The following is a 21,413-nucleotide window of genomic DNA, read 5'->3' as shown; positions in this document are numbered from 1 at the left end:
CAAACACTTCACTAAGTGCAGAGATTGCAGTAATTAGTCATGGGAGCACAAATGCATTTTCTTATCAGAGTATGTTCCAAGCATCTATTTTTATCAGCTGCTTAGATACTGTAAATTCCACTGGTTTTCTTCCCCTCAAGAACACCATGTCTACAGCAGGCATTTAATTTTTCTGTCCTCTGTTGGAGATGTCAGGTAGCATTACCTGGTGCAGAGACTTGCTGGTTTATGCTGGGCAGGAAATTCAGCTTCCAATCACAGCAGAGAGGAAATGAAAAAATGGCAGGTTTTGAAGCTAATTTGAGAGGGGGTAGATGTGTCTTTGGGTATGTTTAGTTTTTTTTTTAACATGGTCATCTATAGATTTGAAAGTATTTCTATTTCTCTATGAAACAGAAGTTTCATTTCTTGTGTTCTCTCTTGAACTGGAGACCAGGAAGCACCTGGTGCATTCTTCTGTTCCTGTCAGCTATGGACACCACCTACAGACCCCCACTGTACAAGGACACACTCTGCTCAGAAATCAAGTTAACTGCAGCACTAAAAATAGAGCAACACAGAGTAAGACACTGCAAATTAATTTCTAAACTCCAAAATACCTAGCTTCTCCTCAGGGTGTTTACATAACCTTTGTTTTCCTGAGACTATTGGTAGCCACCTACCAGTCCAGCCTGGCCAAACAGCAGCTGCACAGCAGTTTTGCAGGCTCCTCTCCACGTGGAAGGGCAGACCTGGTTCAGCACTTCAGTCACGGGAGAGTCGTCCCGGGGTGTGAGTCCATTGTGGCATCCGGCTTCCTTGATCAACTGCAGCATTGTGTGCTGCAAAAAGAATAAACACACTGTGCTACCCAGCACACGATTCACAAATGGTACCACCAATGCTTGCAGATGGATTTGTCATTGTTCTACATGCTCTTCAAACAGCTACAATGTCTGCAACCTCTCAGCAGTCACATAACTGGGAGAGTTCCACTGCAGAACAGAAATATGGAAGATTGTCTCTGCTGTTTGGAACACAATACTGCTCCAAAATCATAAACAGTATTTCTGCTTATATTCTTGCAAACCAGTTTAATCAAAACTACAAAAAGCACTGCAAAGAAAACAGAAAAGCAGCATTTTGAGCAACTTATTATTTCAACTCTTTCAGGAGCAAGGAACTGGGTTTATCTAAAAAAAAAAAAAGTGAAGGTGCTAAGTAAAATTGCCCAAACTACTTCTGAATGGACATATTTTCCATTTGTTTATACTGAAAATATAATTAACTTCTCCACAATTTAAAATTCTTTTTAAAAAACTGATTCCAGTTTGTAAGATGACATCAAAAGGAGCTCTGTTACAAAGTATTTTTTTCAAAGAGCTCCCTTAGTACCAGGCTGGGCTGACTTGTGCACCTAAGAAGAGGAAGGCTCTGATATGCATCACTGGCTGGGGAATCTGTAAGGGCTCACTTTCCTCTGTATTTCTTCATAGCTAACACATCTCTTTTCAAGAAGTTCCAGATGTTTCATTGCATCCTATATCTCTCTGCCTGTTATGCCTGTGCTTGTCCCATATTTGACCAAAACTACTCAGGTGGTCAAAATGTTATCAGAAACAGGTGTAGCCCTACAATGCTATCAATATCCTGTTTCCACAGGAAGCCAGGCTGAAAAAAGCACTTTTAAACACAGGTTTGGCATGAAACTCCTCTTACTGTTGTTTTCTACATTTTAATGAATTCTACTCTTTCTCTCCCCATCTTTACTTCTGTGGTTAATTAGGAGTTATTACCGTTTTCAGCTTCAGGTTTTCTGCTGCAGACTCATTGAAGGAGATTCCTTTCAGAAAATGGGATCCAATCTGGACAGGGACAGTGGGCAGCTCACACTGAATGGGCTGAGGTGGAGTCTGCCTCCTTCCTGTTTGCTGAGCTTCAGCTTCACTGCAACAGCCCTGAAGTGCAGAAGAACAGATCAAACAGAAGAAATGAAGACATTAGAAAATCCTAATATGGGTTCAAATGTTTGTGTATTTTAGGTACCCTTTTCAAGGTGAGGAGGGATGAAAGAGAGCAGGTTTAGCAGATCCTACCTGAAGACTTGCTTCAATTGCTTTTGGGTTCAAGTGGAAGCCAGCCTTCATTGCATATTCACAATGACCCAAGCTCTCCAGAGCCCCTTTGTAAGCCTGACATTAAACAGAAAGTTGAGAAAGCACAGGTGTATCAGCAAGGAAGCAAGCACACAGTCACTGTGCCTGGGTACAGCCAGGGACTGCTACAAGGATGTACCCCACTCACTTCTATGGCACACACACATTTATCATGTCACACCCCAAAGCTGCAGTTCCCAAATACCTCTGAGCTGTCTGTGCTACACAATTCTGCAGGAACACACTCCTTCCCTATTTCACTCCTTGACCCACTGACTGTACTACATGCACATGAAAGCAGCAGACTTGAAAAACCACCTGCAAAGCACTGTCAATTTTCATGTTTAGCTCTTTGAGCTGATGTTCAGGGATGGCCACAGTCTGTGAGCAGAAAAGCTGCTGAACTTCAATTCCTGCCAAACATCCATCACAGCCTCTTTCTCGCAGTCGAGATGTGGCCTGTAAGGTAAAATAAAAATCCAGGGTGAGGAGGGTAAGCATTAAACCAGGTCAAGCTTAATTAAATTTCAAAAAAGAACAAGAAAGTCCACAGACTTTAAAATCCTCTACAGGAGATGAGAAGCAGCACCTGGGGGAAAGGACCTGGAAGAGACCTTATTATAACTTATTCCACTTCTGCTGCCACTTTGGAAGCAGAACTGATGCAACCTGTACAGCTCATGGGTGCTGCAAGCACTTAGGTTCACCATTGATTGGTGTTACTATTTCAGCTCCCTGTCAGGACCAGGGATCCTGTTACACAGCCCACACCATGGCTGTGGTTACCTGAGGACAGACTTTTAACTCCAGCATAAACAGAAAATATGTTAAATCATGTCTACAAGCACTCCTGTGTTCACAGGTGATACAGTTCATAAAGTTATGGGTGATCACTGTGGTGCAATTTGAGAAGGGCCACACAATGCTAAGATCAACTTAGCACAGCAAGAAAATAGCTTTATAAGAAATAAGCCAAATATCTACTTTTAGCTATGAAATCCTACATTATTGTAAAGCAAATTGATGTGGGTTATTTTCCAGTCTAGGAAGGAGTCTTGCTCTAAAAGCAGGATGTCCAAACTGGGGGCTTCTGGTACTACAGCCAATGGACAGACAGGCTCACCTGACAGACAGGATACTGCATTTCCCAAAGTGAACCTTAAGGAGCAAAACCAGTTTTGAGCTACTGACAAAGTATCACCTTAGACTTCACTCTGAAGCAGCAGTGTTCTCCTGCCAGAGAGACTGATTTTATAGGAAAACAGTGGATTGCCTTCCACTCCAAAGTAAAAAATTGGCAAAGATTTCAGCATTTCACATCACACTTCTATCAAAATTATTTCTATTAGTCTATCTACAATTATGAGAGAGAGATCTTATTTATTTAGAAACCACATATTTTTCTTATGCTATCCTGATACCCTACACAACTATTCCAAATCAGCAATTTCAGTCAATCAAAAATTGAGAAGTTTCTTCTATTGTTATTTTGGAACTATGGAGAATCTGTATTTTATCTGTCTCCTCCCCATATATGTTTAACACAGGATTTGATTAGCACAATACTTGTACAAAACTATTCTGAAATACAGGTTTTGTATTTCTGAAAAACAGAAATAGCTGAAGAGGGCTGCTCAAAAGATAAAAAACAAAGCTAAGGCCCTTGATTCTGTGAGGCCAAGTTTAATTTTAACCACAGTTTTAATAAATTTGATAGCAATTGCAAGGCATTTCTAGAAACTGTAGTAGTTGTAAGAACCTAAGTATATTACACATAAAATTATCTACTTTTATGCCAAAGTAGTACAGCTATACCAGGATTAGACCTGTTACAATTATCTGTAATACACATAAAGCACTCCCAAATCCCTATTTTATCCAGTTAAATAAATTTATGCTGCAGTAAAAAACACAAATAATCCCTCTGCATCCATGTAATTCATTTGCTTTCCTGTACCTTGCAGATGTTAGTGATAAATTGAAACCCTGACAGGATTTCCAGTCAGGATGGGGCCAAATGAGACTGCACATGCTCCAAGTCCTCTGGATTTAGGGAAAACACACACTGTGTCTGAATCCATTCTGGTCTATCGGTCTCCAGGCTTCAATACAGCCAGGGAAAGCAGAAAACCTCATAAAACTGAATGTCCTTATAAAAAGCACTGGTTTTGGCTGGCAAAGTAAGGATTCCACAGATGGCAGGTGTTTGTCAAAGTACAAGTCCAGAGAGTGGCACATTTAAGTAACATGGGTCAAGCAACATCAAGCTTAACAGCATGAAGACAGAGTGTTAAAAATTACCACAAAGATTTTAAAGTATAGAATAGAATTTGTGCTCAAAAATTGTGAGAAATAGACATTATCTAGATTATTTTTCATCAAGATTTTGCTCTGCTTTCACAGAGACTTGTTGAGGTTTTTATTTTTAATTCCCTCCTCACCTGACAGACAGGATACTGCATTTCCCAAAGTGAACCTTAAGGAGCAAAAACAGTTTTGAGCTACTGACAAAGTATCACCTTAGACTTCACTCTGAAGCAGCAGTGTTCTCCTGCCAGAGAGACTGATTTTATAGGAAAACAGTGGATTGCCTTCCACTCCAAAGTAAAAAATTGGCAAAGATTTCAGCATTTCACATCACACTTCTATCAAAATTATTTCTATTAGTCTATCTACAATTATGAGAGAGAGATCTTATTTATTTAGAAACCACATATTTTTCTTATGCTATCCTGATACCCTACACAACTATTCCAAATCAGCAATTTCAGTCAATCAAAAATTGAGAAGTTTCTTCTATTGTTATTTTGGAACTATGGAGAATCTGTATTTTATCTGTCTCCTCCCCATATATGTTTAACACAGGATTTGATTAGCACAATACTTGTACAAAACTATTCTGAAATACAGGTTTTGTATTTCTGAAAAACAGAAATAGCTGAAGAGGGCTGCTCAAAAGATAAAAAACAAAGCTAAGGCCCTTGATTCTGTGAGGCCAAGTTTAATTTTAACCACAGTTTTAATAAATTTGATAGCAATTGCAAGGCATTTCTAGAAACTGTAGTAGTTGTAAGAACCTAAGTATATTACACATAAAATTATCTACTTTTATGCCAAAGTAGTACAGCTATACCAGGATTAGACCTGTTACAATTATCTGTAATACACATAAAGCACTCCCAAATCCCTATTTTATCCAGTTAAATAAATTTATGCTGCAGTAAAAAACACAAATAATCCCTCTGCATCCATGTAATTCATTTGCTTTCCTGTACCTTGCAGATGTTAGTGATAAATTGAAACCCTGACAGGATTTCCAGTCAGGATGGGGCCAAATGAGACTGCACATGCTCCAAGTCCTCTGGATTTAGGGAAAAAACACACTCTGTGTCTGAGTCCATTCTGGTCTATCAGTCTCCAGGCTTCAATACAGCCAGGGAAAGCAGAAAACCTCATAAAACTGAATGTCCTTATAAAAAGCACTGGTTTTGGCTGGCAAAGTAAGGATTCCACAGATGGCAGGTGTTTGTCAAAGTACAAGTCCAGAGAGTGGCACATTTAAGTAACATGGGTCAAGCAACATCAAGCTTAACAGCATGAAGACAGAGTGTTAAAAATTACCACAAAGATTTTAAAGTATAGAATAGAATTTATGCTCAAAAATTGTGAGAAATAGACATTATCTAGATTATTTTTCATCAAGATTTTGCTCTGCTTTCACAGAGACTTGTTGAGGTTTTTATTTTTAATTCCCTCTGTCTGCCCTATTTGAACACTGGTAGTTCATTACTAATAACAAAAATCTGCTTGCACTGCTTGTGTGCTCCTTATGTACAACCCTATCACAAAGAAAATTTACACAGGGCAAAGATAGTGCAGTCATCACATGAGTAAAATGAGTTTTAGTGTCTGAAACCAACTGTGCCACGTTCCCCCCTCCAAATGCAGTGTGTCTTTAAACTCAGGTATTTTCTTCCTTTGTTAGGACGCCCAGGCTGACTTCAGGTTTCACCAAATCTACTGTCTTACAGCAAGACCTCCATACCTCTGCTGCTCCTCTCCAGGATCTTATTGCATCTTCCAGCTCATTTGTGGGGTTTATATTTGAGGCTCCAGTCCCACTAACGTTCTTCCTCTCCTGAGCTACAGCTTCAGCAAAGCAGGAGTGTGCCACTGGCTGGACCTTCTGCAAAGCCTGGGACAGGAATTGGAAGTGGACCTGCATCACTGTCAAGAAACATCGCCCAAGTACCTGTGGGAGACAAACAAAGCAGTTTCAAGCACATAGAGCTCATGGAAGTTTCCCTTCTTCCTTTTTGTTTGGTGTTTGGGGTAAGGAACTACATTAAACCCTGATTTTTTAAATTAAAATAATGCTTCAGATCATAAGAAAGAGATGATATTTAACCATTTACTTAAAATAGTAGGTGGGTAAGTGAGCAGTAGTTTCTGTGAATGAAGAGGACACCAGACTAATTCTGAGTCATTTTTAGTTCTGTACTCGAGTTCTGACTACTTGAGGACTGAAAAGCTTGCTCAGTTACTTGGCAAAATCAAGCATAAAAATGGGAATAGCATATTATCACAAGGACCAAGTCAACACCAAAACCCACCTGCACAAAGCCCTGGCTGAATTTCTGATAAAAACCAAAACAGCAACAACAAAACAATAATTTTAAAACATTAACATAAAATGTAGGGGCTGGCCAGCAGCTCACCCTCCAGGCAGAGTGGAAATGGCAGGCAGTGGGCATCAGCAGCCTCCGGCCCCTGACGCCACACACGGTGCCCAAAGCTGAAATGTGCCACTGGCACAGTGTGACAGAACTGCCTGTGGGACACTGCCCTGATATGGCCCCTGCCACGCTCCCAGGAGGGCAGGGCAGGGCAGCAGGGTAGGGCAGGGCAGGGCAGGGCAGGGCAGGGCAGGGCAGGGCAGGGCAGCAGGGGCAGGGCAGCAGGGGCAGGGCAGCAGGGGCAGGGCAGGGCAGGGCAGAGTAGGGCAGGGCAGGGCAGGGCAGCAGGGGCAGGGCAGGGCAGGGCAGCAGGGGCTCCCTGGGCTGAGGGCACGAGGTGCCACCCCTATCCCTCTCACTGTGCCCAGGGACACTCGGCCATCCCGGGCACCACCAGCACTGAGAGCTGCTGTGCCAGAGGACTCTGGGGCAAGAACAGCAGAGCCAGCACCCAGGGACACCCTGCAGAGCCAGGCTTCCAGCAGGAACTGCTCCTTCCCTGCTCCCTGGGCAGGGAAAGGTGACAAGCATAGAACTAGAGAGCTGCAGAAAAAGGAGGATTCTCCACATCACTGTACAAAATATTTAAAAGCTATTCTAAGTGTTTCTTTCATGGAGTTTACCACACAAAGCCTTTAAAATGTGTATTTGACTTTGATTTATTAAAAAAGACTCAACTTGAATTCCATTTTAGGAATAATTCATAAAATATACAGATAATGTACAAAGCCATCATGCCTTGGAGCCATTAAATCATCTGCCTTATTTTCAGCTACATTCTTCTGGAATAAAACTATTCAGACACAATGTATCTTCCTGGCAGGACTCTCCAGTCACACCAACAGCTTTATGCATTTACTATCTACTCCAGAACAACCAGTGGTGGCAATGCTTTTTTCCACTGCATCCAGACTCCTTTTGACATTCCATTCTGGTTCAATCACTTCCCTTCTTTGTACAAGGCATAAAATTAAACATTTTTGGTACTTTGACTGACCTCTGAAAGTGGAGCTTGCCTTATTAAAAAAAACAGTCAGCAAATGATAAAATGAAGAAAACTCCAACTTTCCTGGGTACGAGATTAGAAAGATTTATAAGAAAAGTGCACGAAGAGGCAACTGGTGATCTGAATTATTTCTGTGTAGGAAGAATGCAGTTCTCAGGGGAAGATGAAACTAGCACTCACTAGGAATTTCAAGCTGATTAAATTTCAAAGAATATTTAAGGTACAAAGGTGGAAGCTTCCCCAGCCTGGGAATAATGCTCAAAATAAACAAATTATTTAGGTTTTAAGTGGCAGCACACAGTATTCCTAAATCTAACTTACAATGTTAAACAGTGAAGGTAAATAGTAACATCTGCTTTACTGAACTTTTATTTTGTTGGAAAAAAATCCATTTCAGCCTTCCTCCAAAATGGGTAAGGATGGTTTAAACTGCTTCACTATCAAAGAGGTGGAGGACTTTTGCACTGTAAAACACTCCCTTTGGATGGATGGTAGATGCCAAATTCATTTTAAAGCTTTAAAGAGCTCACTTGGTCAGATTTTCTGCCAAAGAGCCCCAACTTTGCCTTATCCAACCTCCCCCACCAGGGCTGGGCACTGACCCCTGTGCAGAGCAGACAGGGAACCTCTGCTGCACATCCCTGAACAGCATCAGCACATGGATGCAGCTTTCCACTGTTAGAGACACCACCATGTCTTCTTCAAGTTTATTTGCCCTACTTTGGCATGCAGAAGTGCGAGACTCTCCTCCTTCAGACCAGAATAAGCACAAACCCTACCAACTGTGCAGGAATCAAAGCAGAACTGGAGTCATCTCAGGTGTCAGCCAGTGAGATTTCCTTGGGAGTGGTCATGTTTCCTTCATTTCTCAGATTCATTTATACTGCATCATGAGGTCTTCAGCTTCCAAACTTTTTCGTTTGGAAGTCCACCTTGACTTCCCTGACCTGTGTCAGGCAGGACAGCTTTTGTCTCAGCAGAGCCTTCCCTGCAGGAATCTCTCTTCTCCTGCTCAGGCAGTTGGAAGCAATGGGGATTTTGGTTCCCTACCAACAGGAGCACCAGGTGAGATGTAGTGTAGGTTACTCTGTCCCACTTTATCCTCCTAATGGGGACACACTGTCAGCTCTGGAATATTGCACTGGACAAAGTGCACACAAAATTGCCACTTCTCACTGCAAACAGGGATGCCATACAAATTGCCTGGCAAGAAAATCTTGTACAACAGATTCTTTAAAAGAGAACACTACCAGTAATAAAGCAGCAAATAGCAGGTGTCAGTCTCCCACACTTGATACAAACACTGGCTTGCAGTTCTCCAAGTGCCATTTTATGCAATAGAACTTTCTTCTTTTTTTCCCTTTTTTTGGCTATTTCCTTAAACAAGCAGAATGTTCAAAAAGCCAAACACCTCAACAGAATTATTCTGTGGTTTCCCCTAAGTGTCCTTGGTGGCACAGCCTGGCTGCCACTGAACTGGTGTGCCCCATTATGAGCCAACAACCTGCCTGTACATGACCAGAAGTGGGCAGAATATTACTCAGTTTTACTATCTAGCAGTTCCCTGCAGTTCCAAAGAGTGATCTCATGAACAGAACACCAAACACCTCCAAGGGAAGGCTCAGTCCTGCCCATGGGGTGGAATCACTGCAGGCTGAACTAGATTCCAGCAGAAGCTGCAAGACTTGGGAAACCCAACAGACTCATTGCTTCTAGCAGTGACCCTAAAAGGCACTCATGATAATCTGGTCTTGACAGCTACTGAAGTGGTCACTATCATTTAGCAGAAAAACAATTCAATGTAAAGCATTTTAAAAATAAAAAGCAGCAATTAAAATGTAAGACAAAATATTTTTTTGCTACTAACAATTCCTCAACACAGAAGAGTCCGAAGCCAATCCCTGGAAATCTCAGGAAAGAATAATTAAAAAAATAGTTAAATTTGGCTTTACAATGTTTGTTAAGGAAAGCCTACATTTAATATTTACTCAGATATTTTTGTCTCACAAGATTCTTGTTCAAAAAATCTTAGGCTATTTTATACACATAAAAGCCAAAAATTATCTGAATATAATACAAAACAGAGCACCCAAGAACATACTTGGTGCCCATCCATGCTTCACTTTTGTACAGGAAGGCAACATGAGCCTTCCTCTCATTACTACCACTTCTAAGACAATACACAAGCCCTGTGTAACCAAAAGTAACTCTTTATATTTTGCATACTGAGGCTTCTGCAAAGCTTCACAAGAGATGGGGAAATACACCTACTTTGACCAGTCTGACTCCTCCCTATGGATTTGCTTTAATGTTTTTATTAACAGAAGTACAGCGTTACTGCATTCCCCCAGCTGACAAAGGGTTTCCAGAAATGGAAAACACCCTGTCATTTACCCTGATTTCCAAGCTGTTCCTCACTCATACAGGCACAGAATACCCAAGAATTCAAAGGTGTTTGAAAGGGGAAAAGAAAAAGAAGAAAACAAAAATCAGTATTTGCATTTCTGAAATTAAGAAATCTTGGGAAACTCCATCTGTCACCACACTTTGATCAAGAGAAGTCACCTTCTTACACAGCCTGGCAGACAGTTCTGAACTAGCAAGCTTTGTTCTAAGTAGCAATAAATAAATTAAAACCCTCATCCCGTGGTGCTATAGTCCAGGGTGCACAACAGTTTCCAGTCCAAATTCAAGTCAGGTACGTTCACCAAAACTTAAGTTTTCTTGATATTGCCCTCCCCGGGGGCAGAGCCCACTACAGTAGATAAAGACTTGTGGCACCTGAGAAAAGCCACAGCTCTCTGCTTGACTGCTAAAGCCAAACCTGCTCTGCTTGGACTTCTCATTCCTCCCCAAAACTGCAGCCTGGGTTAAGCAAGGTTTAGGAAAACTGCAATCTCCTTAGCTGGGCTCACGCACAGAAAGCCTCACTCTCATGTCCTTCTCATGAATTTGGGGTTCTGCCAGACTGCACCCTGAACTACAACTCACCTGCCCCTGTTTCTGTGACACCAGCCTCCATCCCTCAAACACGAGCCCCTGCAGAGCCTCTTGGCTCCTGCTCAGCTGCCCCTCAGTGTTCCACCACCTCTCAATTCTCTCTCAGAGCTGTGAGTTCTTTCAGTCACTCACTAGAAAAGCTGACAAAGCAACTCCAGATACACCTGTATTCCCCTCCTGGTATTTTCCAGGGGAACAATTCCACTGCCTCACTTCCCCCATCACTTCCCTGCTCAGTAAACTCTGATGAAGTCAGGCAAGCCCTTTATGTTTTTCTGCTTACATTGTGAGTTTTTTTAATCCTGCTGGCAGTTTTATGAAATGTTAACTTCTCTATCCACCAGGGGGAAAAAAGCAAACCACTTTTTAAATTGAAATTTCAGCATCAACAGCTGAGTTTTCAAATCCCAGAAAAGCACAATGGGAGAGGATCTCACCAGGTCACCCTTCTGTCCCTAGCAAGGAGCAATTTCACCTAGGTCAGTTTTGCCAGAGGCAGGTTTAACCTGTTCTGTCAGCTCTGCTCCCTACCCTTTGTAGCAATCCACATCAGTGCCCCACTAACATTACAAAGGATTTCCACAGCATCTAATGTGAATCTTTCCTTCTGAAATTTAAGTTCCTTGCTCCACCTTACATGGGCATGAAGAACAGACACTGACATGTTCTGGCAACTTCTCACACACCTGAGCAATTTTGATTTTTCTCCTCAGCCTCCCTTTCTGCAGAGTCCATCTTTTCAATTTGTCCTCTAGGTCCTATTTCCTGGATGTCTGATTACTCTTGCTCCACTCCTTTGGCTCCCTCTTTCTCCAAGCACACCAGCAGTGCTGTGCATGTGCACTGCTGTGTTTAAGGCCATAATAACCCGTGAAGAGTTCAGTGCCCAGTTAATGGCTCTTGCAGGTTAGGGGTGTGTTAAATACATGGTAAATGTCTCTTTGCACAACAGCAGCAGCACTGATTTATTATTTCCAACTGCACAACACTGACTCTTCCCCAACACATGACTCCCACGAGCCCTAGGACTGTTCTCCAGAACTGCTGCCCAGTGGGCTCCACTCTTGAGGCTGAAAAAGTCTATTTAAATATTGCAACATTCAGCTTTCACCTCTGAATTCCATCCCAAGTGCAAAACTCATTTGGCCAAGATTATTTTTAGTTCAACAGGTCTCTCAGCATACTCATGTCCTGTGCTTTCAAGTCACCTGCAAACAAATACACTCCTGTACTGGCCTCTGCCAAGGTCCATTTCAACAGTGAGCAGTTGCTGCTCCCTGGGCACAGCCACCCAAGCCCTCTGCCTGCAGAATTCACTCATCCACAGTCCTGAGTGACCCACAGAACAACCACGGAGTCACTGTCAATTCCCCACATCCTGCTGCTGCTTAAACCAAAGCAGAGCACAACACTTGTCTCATTGCACAGACGTGCCCATAAATCTCACATACTGACCTTTTTCAAAGCCACGTGCAAGATGCAGTTTTATTAAGAAAAGGTAGCAGAAAAGTGTGATGAGAAGTGCTGGGACAGCCCAAGAGGTGCAGGCAGGGAAGGCCAGGAGCAGCAGTTCTGCTGCCACTCTGCACAGCCTTGCTCCCACCACGGAGCTGCTGGGCAGGGAGGGAGCACTGCAGGGGCACACAGAGCCCAGAGCAAGGGCTAGGCCTGGCCTGGCAAAGCTGGGGCCAAAGCAAATTTCTCTGCCTTTAGGCTGGCAGGACGTGCACCCACCTGACACAAACACTGCTTTGCTCTGCCCCTCAGCTCCCTGCACAGCACAGGGCACAACCAGCACCACCCTGCCTGCCCACCTGACACAAGCAGCTCTACTGATGGCTCAGCACTTGGAAGGACAGCGTTTCCAAGTCCACAAAAACCCCTAGAAGACATCTAGCGCTTCATATGCTTTTGCTTTTTTTAATTCAGAAAGTTTTTCAGCACATCTATTATAAATATCAATTAATTACATAAACTCACTCTTTTGTATATACATTGCTATAGCTTTAGCTAAAGAGTGATGTTATTGGATTGCTTTTAAAAATACCAGCCTACAGAAGACATTTATAGCAAATATATAGCCCATCTTACTTCATTCTATACCAAATATACAACACTGAGAACTGCAGTACACAACTGCAGGGAGAGCTGCAGGACAAACTGCACCTTCCCCAACCACTCCATCTGCAAGTGGTGCAGAGAGAGAAAGCAGGTAATGCCTGACAGGCACAAACAGCCACTCTTACAAAGCTACCCGAAACCTGAATCAAAACCAAGAGAACTTAAAGTAGGTTTTCCATTCAGGATATAGTTCTGAAGGAATAACTCTGCATAAAGCTGCAAAGTGAAGAAATACGTCAAAACAGAAGGAGCTACTTAAAACTCCAGGGATTTATCTGTGACTATCACTTGACACTGCCTGCTAGGTAACACATTTACTGGAGGAGAAATACCCAACCTTCCCAGGCAGGCATGGTGGGAAGCTGGGGATCTCTCTCAATCCTGATTCTTGGGTGCTCACTGCCAGCATACGAACCTTGTAGCAAAGCCGTGACGAATTTTGACAGCACTAATCTCTCACACAGGGTGTTATTTTCCTCTCACAACAGCTCAAAAAGACAAAAATGTTCTAAACAGTGATAAAATCACTCTGTAGTCAACGAATATGTAGTTTTACTGAAACACTGATGACAATATGCTACTCCCATGTGCTCAGGTTTCCCTTCAAAATGGATAATACCAAGGAACCTGTAGGCTGATTCAGAATATGATGGCACAATATTTTCAGAAATGTTAGCTGACATAAACCAGAAAATGGTTTACAACTTTTGTCCAGTTGGTTCTTCTACAGAAATACCTACTAAATACCTAATTTAACATGGATGGAGGTCAGATCTCGCAAATGACTTAGTACTTTCTTAGTATGAAAGAAACGAAGAGCTTCTTTTTCCATCAGCATTACCCACAAATACACAGCATGGTGGAGAAAACTTTTGGCGCAGAAGGGATTTTGAAGAGAAATCCAGTTAAGAAGGAATGACACAAATTCACGTGCAAACCAGTATCCTCCAAGGTAACCTACCTCAATGTCTTGTAGGCTGAACTCTTTTTGATCTTTGAAGTTTGCAGCTCCTGCACTCAGTTCCATCAGCATTTTTGCTATTTCTGGTTTTATTGCTGCTGTGAGTCGGCTCGCCGCTTCCATGACATGTTCCTGCACGTCTTTCAGTTGCATAGCTGCCTTAGAGTAGTGCGAGTTCCTGAACACGCTGCTGAAAAGGTCTGTGAGGAAAGTGCTCGTACGGCAAAACACGTTGAGTGCATCCAGGTATTTGGAGATTCCCTGCTGGATGTCTGCGATCGGAGTCGTGTGGGAGGCGGGGTGGGAGCAGCCGCCGGCAGCAGCCGGGGACACCAGGGGGGTGCTGGGGGTGGCCGAGGCCAGCGGGGCGCTCAGGGTCCTGCCCAGCTCGGGCATTTGATACTGCTGGTGTTGCTGCACCTTCTGCTTGGACCCGCCAAGCAAGAAGCGCCGCTTATAGTCCATTTTGCTTTCTTGTGCACTGCAGCAATACATAAGTGAGTGCTTGTCCAGAGAGTTCTTGAATTAACAATCACTTGTCAAATTCCTTCCTCGGGTATCTATGTACAGTACCGGTGCAGGACTGTGTACATAGGTTTCACAAAAGGCATTTCAGAAAGGCGAGCGTCTGTATAATCTGTATCAGCAGTGGGAACGGCAGCAGATTTGCTGACTCCGTGTTTTCAATGTTGGGTGCAGCCCTGCTGCAGTTATAAACTGTACTCAAAAAGCAAGCCCAAGTATCTCAATAATGCTCTGTCCCTTTGTGTATCCCCTCCGCAGGCAGAAAAGCAACTGGAGCAGAGAAGTGATCGCCTTCAAGTTCTTCACGAGCACAACACCGTCTCTTGCTGTTGCATCTACGAAAGTTAATTTTGTCAATGCAAATAATAGCTTTAGAAGCAATACCTTAATACAATTCCCCCATTAGTAGTATCAGGAAAAGTGGAGCAAACCACCGATCAACAGCGATTATAAAAGCAGTGCAGAGGCTCTTTCCTTGAAAAAGCAAATCCTTATGTCAGCAGATCAAATATCTTCAAATGTCTTGACAGATCCAGTCTGCCAACTCAGTTTACTTGTAGTGTCTCTTCTTAATATTGGAGGGGGGGAAAAAAAATCTGGACTGTTTGCAGAAGACTTTGCAAGTATAAGCTATTAAAAACTAGAGTGTTTGTTATTGCAAGCCTTCTTCCCCTTTCCCTGTTTGTTGAGGTAGTTGTTTCCGTTGTAACTTTAAGAAGTGGTGCTTCCAGACTGCGTTTGCCCTCAATTGCAGACTCAGAACAAAAATGCACAAATGTATTTGTAAGGCCTCTAGGTCATTTCCTGTGAATGGGGAAAAAAAAAAAAAAAAGTTATACATCAGAGAACAATGAGAAGATTTAAAAATTTAACTCCTGCAGTGTCCTGGTTCACATCTCTGGGCACACACAGTCAACAACACCCAAGATCCAAAGGGGAGAGCTGCACTGAGTTGAAAAAACTGTTAGAAGCCAGTGTCATCCTGTGGCTAAACTCAACACTGGAGTTGGATATTTTCTTGTTAATTCTTTCATTGTAGGCTGTCAAACTTAAGAGTCTGGTCAACCCCCAGTGCAAGTCTTGCACAGTTAAGAACAGTGCAAGGTATTACTGTACAGCTCAAGGGGATAGTTAATCACATTTTCTAATCTCATCCTTTAAAAATAATTTTAAAATGAAATAAATTAAAACTTCATGCACCATAATTTATTGCACAACTCTCCCATTCATTTTAATAGTTTAGTAAGTCGACAGATACAGGTCCCTAGTTTTTTATTTAGTACAACAACAGACAAATCTTCCTAATCCTGAGATTAACTGAGAAATAGAACATTCATGTCCCATTCCAGTGTGATGGGCAGGCAGCATCTCTCATACACAAGGTGGTACATGAGGCACAACTGCCTAAGAATATGATTGCACTAAATAGCACTCAGCACACATCAAAGTAGGGAGGAAGTCAACTTCTGTACTGCCCTGCTCCTGCTGGCAAACCCTGCTGCAGCTGGAGAGCCAAGAGCTCCTGGAGGGCATCTGCAGGAAGGGGAGCAGAGCCTGAGCAGGGACAGGGATGAGATGGAGCACGAGGTGTTCAATACCAGACACTCAAACAGTGTCAGGACAATATCAGAAGGCTACAACTCCTCCCATCAGTTTGCCCAGTCCTAGCTCCAGTCACACTTCAGGCCACTCTCTCCCTTCTCCTACACACACCCCACTTGATTCTATCAAACAAGGGCATCCTTTTCCTTACTGCAGCAATTGCAATGTCAAAGGCACTTGGAAGAATAGTCCAGGAAGCCTTTCATTTAACAACAAAATGTTCCTTTAGCTATTATATTTGAGCAATGAAATCTGTAGTAATATTGTCAGAATGGTTGGGGAAGAATTTCTTATTTCCACCTGTCTGAACACACACAATATTCACTCATTCATTCCCATTTTGGCACGCATGTAGGACACAAGCATCCCACAGATAAAGAAGGAGGCAAGACACAGCAGGACAAAACATCCAGAGCTGGCTAGTCTCACCCCCACTAAAACAACAGGACACAAGTTTTTCAGGAACTCGTTGCTACAGATGGTTTTGCTTCAGAGATCTAGAGCAAATATTCTTTTGTATTTGCACTTTTAAAAACCTAAAACTCAAAGAAATTCCCACATGCATTTCAGCATCCTTTAAGTACTCCAAGCTGACTATTTACCTCCCTAACTACTTCTCTCAATATTCACACTGAATGTGTCAAAATGCAAGAAACTCATTAAAACCATAATTTTCTAGGATGTCTTGATGTCACATGCATAGCTGAAAATAATTTTCTCCTTGTTTTATGAGTTATGGTGTCTTACAGTGGAGAGCATGATTAAATTGGTTTTCTTGATTGCATATAAATGTAAATGGAATAAGAGAGTTTGTTAATTTAAACGCAACATATAAGTACATTAGTGATTGTTTTTCCTAAGTAGACATGACATTTCTCATTGCAGAGGAACTTAAGAAATGATCATGAAAGAAAAAACTAAGAAGGAAGGGTTTTCAAGCTTAGGGTACTGATTTAGATGAGATTATCAGAGATGCACCTCAGCTCAGTGCTTGTGATTACACACAGAGCCTGTCAGGATCAAACACACTGAACCATCATTTGGAATGGTTAAATATTTAGCTATTACATAAACCTGCTGCATAAAAGAACATAAATGCAATGCATAGGAAAAAAATGGTGGCTTCCTATTTTCTACAGTTAAAAACAAAAATGATAAATCATTGTGTTTTACTTCTAGACAATTTTGTAGTCAAACTTGCATGTACTTACTCAACTCTTCAGCTTCAAAATTCCCTAGTAATAAAACCTACACAGAAGCTTAAAGAGGACAGCCTGTATCTTCAGCTGATATTTATTCAGAGAGAGGAAAGCTGCACGCCTCAACACCAGACATGTGTCTGAATACTATGTCTGAAACTCTATAATGAGCTCTCTGACATGCTACATACAAAATAAACATTCCTCATTTTGCATCTTTTTCTGAAAAAGTGAAACACGGAAGGTTCCCACGCCCTCCCTTCCCTTCCCCACTGCTTTTGGTGTGTGCACTAAATGGGAGAGCTCCACACTGAACTGCAGGGACTTCAGGCCAATCTACCTCTTGCCACCTTAGGGGGAAAAGGTAACCAAGGGTTTCCTTCTAGTGATACAAGAACAGCATGTTATCACCCAAAATACAAACCTTAAGCTTATACTTCGTTTTGTGAAAAATAGAAATAGCCACAGAAACCAAGTGAAGGAATTACCAAAAAAGGTACCATACCACAGGAAAAGGTATTTTAGTCCTTCCTTTATGTAATCAAAACCAAAACAGTGCTGTTCAGGTACTATTAAAGACTGTAACAGAATTAATATATAATATAAACCCAGCTCCACACTGAACACTACCCTGCTTGGCAAAACACTGCTGGAAAAGCTCAACATGCTGTTTGCATTCTCACTTCAAGGAGTTAATGCCAAAGTTAAGGAACTGCTGCGAGTTTGGTCTGTTTGAACTTCCACAGAATCAGACAGCTGCACAAGCTCCTCTAAAAATGGCTCTATTTGCATAGAGGAAACAGAAATTGCAGGAAAATGAGTGCAAATGCAAATCTGTTCACTACTTTTTTTAAATGTAGCATCCAAATATTTTTGCTTAGGTGCTTCCCAGAAAAATGCTTTTCCCTAACTTCACCAGTTGCAAGAGACATGAACAAACAGGGAAGACTTTCAGACAAGCGGAGTTTGGTACCCCCCAGTTTGTTTTGGACCAGCATGAGGAGTTCAATTCCCCATCTGTCCTGTTTGGGATTACCCTGCTAGAAGAGAAAGCAACATTTTCCTTGAATCAACACAAGGAATTGAGCAGAGGAAGCAGTGCTTTAAAAAAGATTCTGACCTCAACTTTAAAAACTGGCAAAAGTTTGCCTTCAATTGGTGTTCTTTATGGATTCCGTTGTCCTTCCAGAGAATATGAAATAAAACACAGAAGAGTAAGATAGTTCAAAACACCTGAGCCAACTTTTTGAATGTAACATTTCATGCTGGTTTGAATTAGATGAGATACAGATTCCAAATCTCAGGATGAACTTAGGACCGCACCCACCATTTATGTAAAACAAACTAAATGCAATTAATGTTCAAAAAAAAGCCAAGTCCAAAAGAGACAACCCAGAGCAGCCAGATTGCTTACCCAGGAAAAGCCTGAACAAACAAACCCACTGCGAGGCCAAAAGGCCAGGAAGCTGCCAGAGCCAAGGGCCTCCTGTCAAAAACACACAGAAGTCTCCCTGACATTCAGAGATACAAATGTGGTGCAAATCCAAAGTCACTCCACGAGGAAAGATGGCATTCCACCTTCACAGGTTCCTGCCACTAACGTGTACATCCCATCCATCACCTGGCCAGGCCACCTGACATCCAAATGTGAACACCTTAAACCAAAGGCATTCCAAATGGTCCTCAGCACCTGCACAGCAACCTGGGAGCAGGAGGGCAAGGGAAGCCTGTACACCACTTCCTGAGGACTGCTCAGCGTCCCTCTGTCCCCAGCACAGCAGGCTCAGGGCTGGAAGAGTGAGCAGGCAACAGCAATTTGCGTGTGGGCATCGATCTGCAAACAGCGCGGCCGCGGAAAGCGCGGCGGGAAGGAGGGGGCACAGAGCCGGGGGGCACCGGCAGCACCTCGCCGGCCGGGGGCAGGAGGGCAGCACGGAGCCTGACTGCGCAGGCTTCAGCCGGCAGCGTGGTTCGAAAGCATTACTGGCATTAATAAGCAGGAGAAACGGGAAGGAGCCCAGGTGGGAGCCTGGCAGAGGCAGCACCAGCCTGCATCCCCAGGAACAGCAGCAGGTCCTTCCTGCCCCCTGCTACACGGTCACTAATGGAGGCAACGACACAAGGGACCAGGACAGATGGTGGAAACTCCTCCAGGTTAACTTTTCAGGATCCCCATAAATGATCAGTTAAAATAAATGATAATATTTATAATACCTCATAAATGATGGTTAAAAACAACAGTCAGGTGTCCCCAACTACTTTTTGGGAGGTATTTTAAGACAGACATCACATTTTTCACTTAAGAGCTGATTCATTTTACACTCTCCCAAACTGAAGATGGATTACATCTACAAAACATATCTAATCAAAAATACTAGAAAGTGGAATTTGAAATTACTAGAAATTGGAATTGGTCTGGAATTGAATCCCAGACCAGGGATTCAATATAAAAAACGGTTCTAATTTCAGCAACAAATCTCAACCTGATAAATTAAACTCTGACTTTGACTACAATTTTTCCACTACTCTCATCAATACACCACATCTATTAATATCAAAATTGCCACAGGAATGGCACCTGTCTAATATATTCAATCCACCCATGAAGAGCAAATGCATCAAATGAAATGTGTGTGAGCTTTTAGAATTTGCTTTCATTTTCGAACACTGTTTTGAACATAAAACTTTACAGAATAATACAAGAGCTGAAACTAAGTTTCAAAAATCAACAAGAAGAGCAAGAGCCACCTTCAAGTAATGCTGGCTGACAGAAAATATGCATCCACCTCTGACATCAACCAAGTTATTCTGCACCTGGAATTTCTTACCGACACATCATAAATACTTAAAGCATGCAAATGCTTTCATAGGGGTTGACAAGTATTGATTATCTTACTGCCAGGGCAAAGGAGGCTTAGGGTTTTTGCAGACTCACTCCCACAGATGGCAGGATGCAGGCACAGGACAAGAGCCCCAGCAGGCCAGGAATGGCAGCAGGGAGAGGACTCTCCTCACCCAACCCCGACTGCTTCTGGGCTGGAGCTGCAGGTCCAGGATGGAAAACCAGCACTGCTTCCCAAGGCTTTCTAATGGGCTGCAGCCTCCAGGAGACCAGGCACCTCCTGCATGTGTTTTTTAGTTTGGTTTCTTTTTGTCACTACTGCTTCCCAAGGCTTTCTAATGGGCTGCAGCCTCCAGGAGACCAGGCACCTCCTGCATGTGTTTTTTAGTTTCTTTTTGTCACCCAAGTTGTAAAAATCTCCTGTTAGAGGAGGATGGAGAAAAGTCAGAAATACACCATTATACCAAAATCATTTTAGTTCTTGTTAGCTCATGAATTGCTCATTGGGATTCCAGTTTGGCTGCTTGCCCAGAACAGTTGGAGGAAAAAAAACCAAACCAAAACAAAAAAGTAGTCAAGTGAATCCTTAGTGAATCCATGAAGCTCCTGTTGGACACACCCTTCTCCCAGGGTGTCCCCATTCCCAGGGTGTCCCCGCTCACCAGAGCCCACCCTCCCAGCTCCCTGGGGGCAGATGGGTGCCAGCAGCCACCCTGGAAGTGCCCCTGTGTCCTCCCTGCCCCAGCTGGGGACCAGAGCTCCAGAACACACTCCACAGGGCCTGTGCAATTAGCACAGCTCAACTAGAATCAAACTGAACACCTCAAATTTCAACAGAGGAATTTATTAATTTGGAACCTGCTCTCAGTTAACAGTGAAGCAATTACCAACCAAAGCACTGAGATCTGTTAAACCAGCAACCTGGTTTATTAACTCAAAAGACAAATTTCACTGATGATGTATCTACCTAGTATTTATAGACAGTCTCTGAACTAATTTATTATGCTTTTGTCTGGAGTTTATTCCCTTCAAAACGACACTCCTTAAAGCAACGACTGTAAATTATTTGTGCTTCTTTCTGTCTTCTGCATTTGTACTGAACAATCCTGTTGGGGTGAATTTCTCTTAGGTGCCCAAAAAGACAAGCAAACAGAAAAATATGTCTATGCCCTGCCCAAAAAATCCAAATAACCAATGACTGTCATGAAAACCACTCAGAAACAGAGAGAACTGGAAAAGGCTGAGGAACATAAAATTTGGGGGGTTAGGTAAGTACTGAGGGTCCT

The 21,413-nt window shown here is 42.7% G+C and overlaps 1 protein-coding gene across 3 annotated transcripts in view; it reads right to left on the bottom strand.

Moving 5' to 3' along the window:
• The window catches only part of GARRE1 (granule associated Rac and RHOG effector 1), a 59,054-nt gene that overhangs the window by 16,400 nt on the left and 21,241 nt on the right, over window positions 1-21,413 (bottom strand). For all 3 annotated transcript variants that reach the window (XM_041490557.1, XM_041490559.1, XM_041490558.1), the window contains 6 exons: window positions 13,960-15,288; window positions 6,181-6,387; window positions 2,454-2,594; window positions 2,076-2,171; window positions 1,776-1,937; window positions 663-821 (listed from right to left, as the gene is read on the bottom strand). In XM_041490557.1, coding sequence (XP_041346491.1) covers window positions 663-821; window positions 1,776-1,937; window positions 2,076-2,171; window positions 2,454-2,594; window positions 6,181-6,387; window positions 13,960-14,454 — 1,260 coding nt within the window. In that variant the 5' untranslated portion in view covers window positions 14,455-15,288. The remainder of the gene's footprint in view (window positions 1-662; window positions 822-1,775; window positions 1,938-2,075; window positions 2,172-2,453; window positions 2,595-6,180; window positions 6,388-13,959; window positions 15,289-21,413) is intronic.

Source organism: Pyrgilauda ruficollis, unplaced genomic scaffold (assembly GCF_017590135.1).
Source record: "Pyrgilauda ruficollis isolate IOZ18807 unplaced genomic scaffold, ASM1759013v1 scaffold124, whole genome shotgun sequence".
NCBI classification, from domain to species: domain Eukaryota; kingdom Metazoa; phylum Chordata; class Aves; order Passeriformes; family Passeridae; genus Pyrgilauda; species Pyrgilauda ruficollis.
This window is presented reverse-complemented; position numbering and strand designations above follow the sequence as displayed.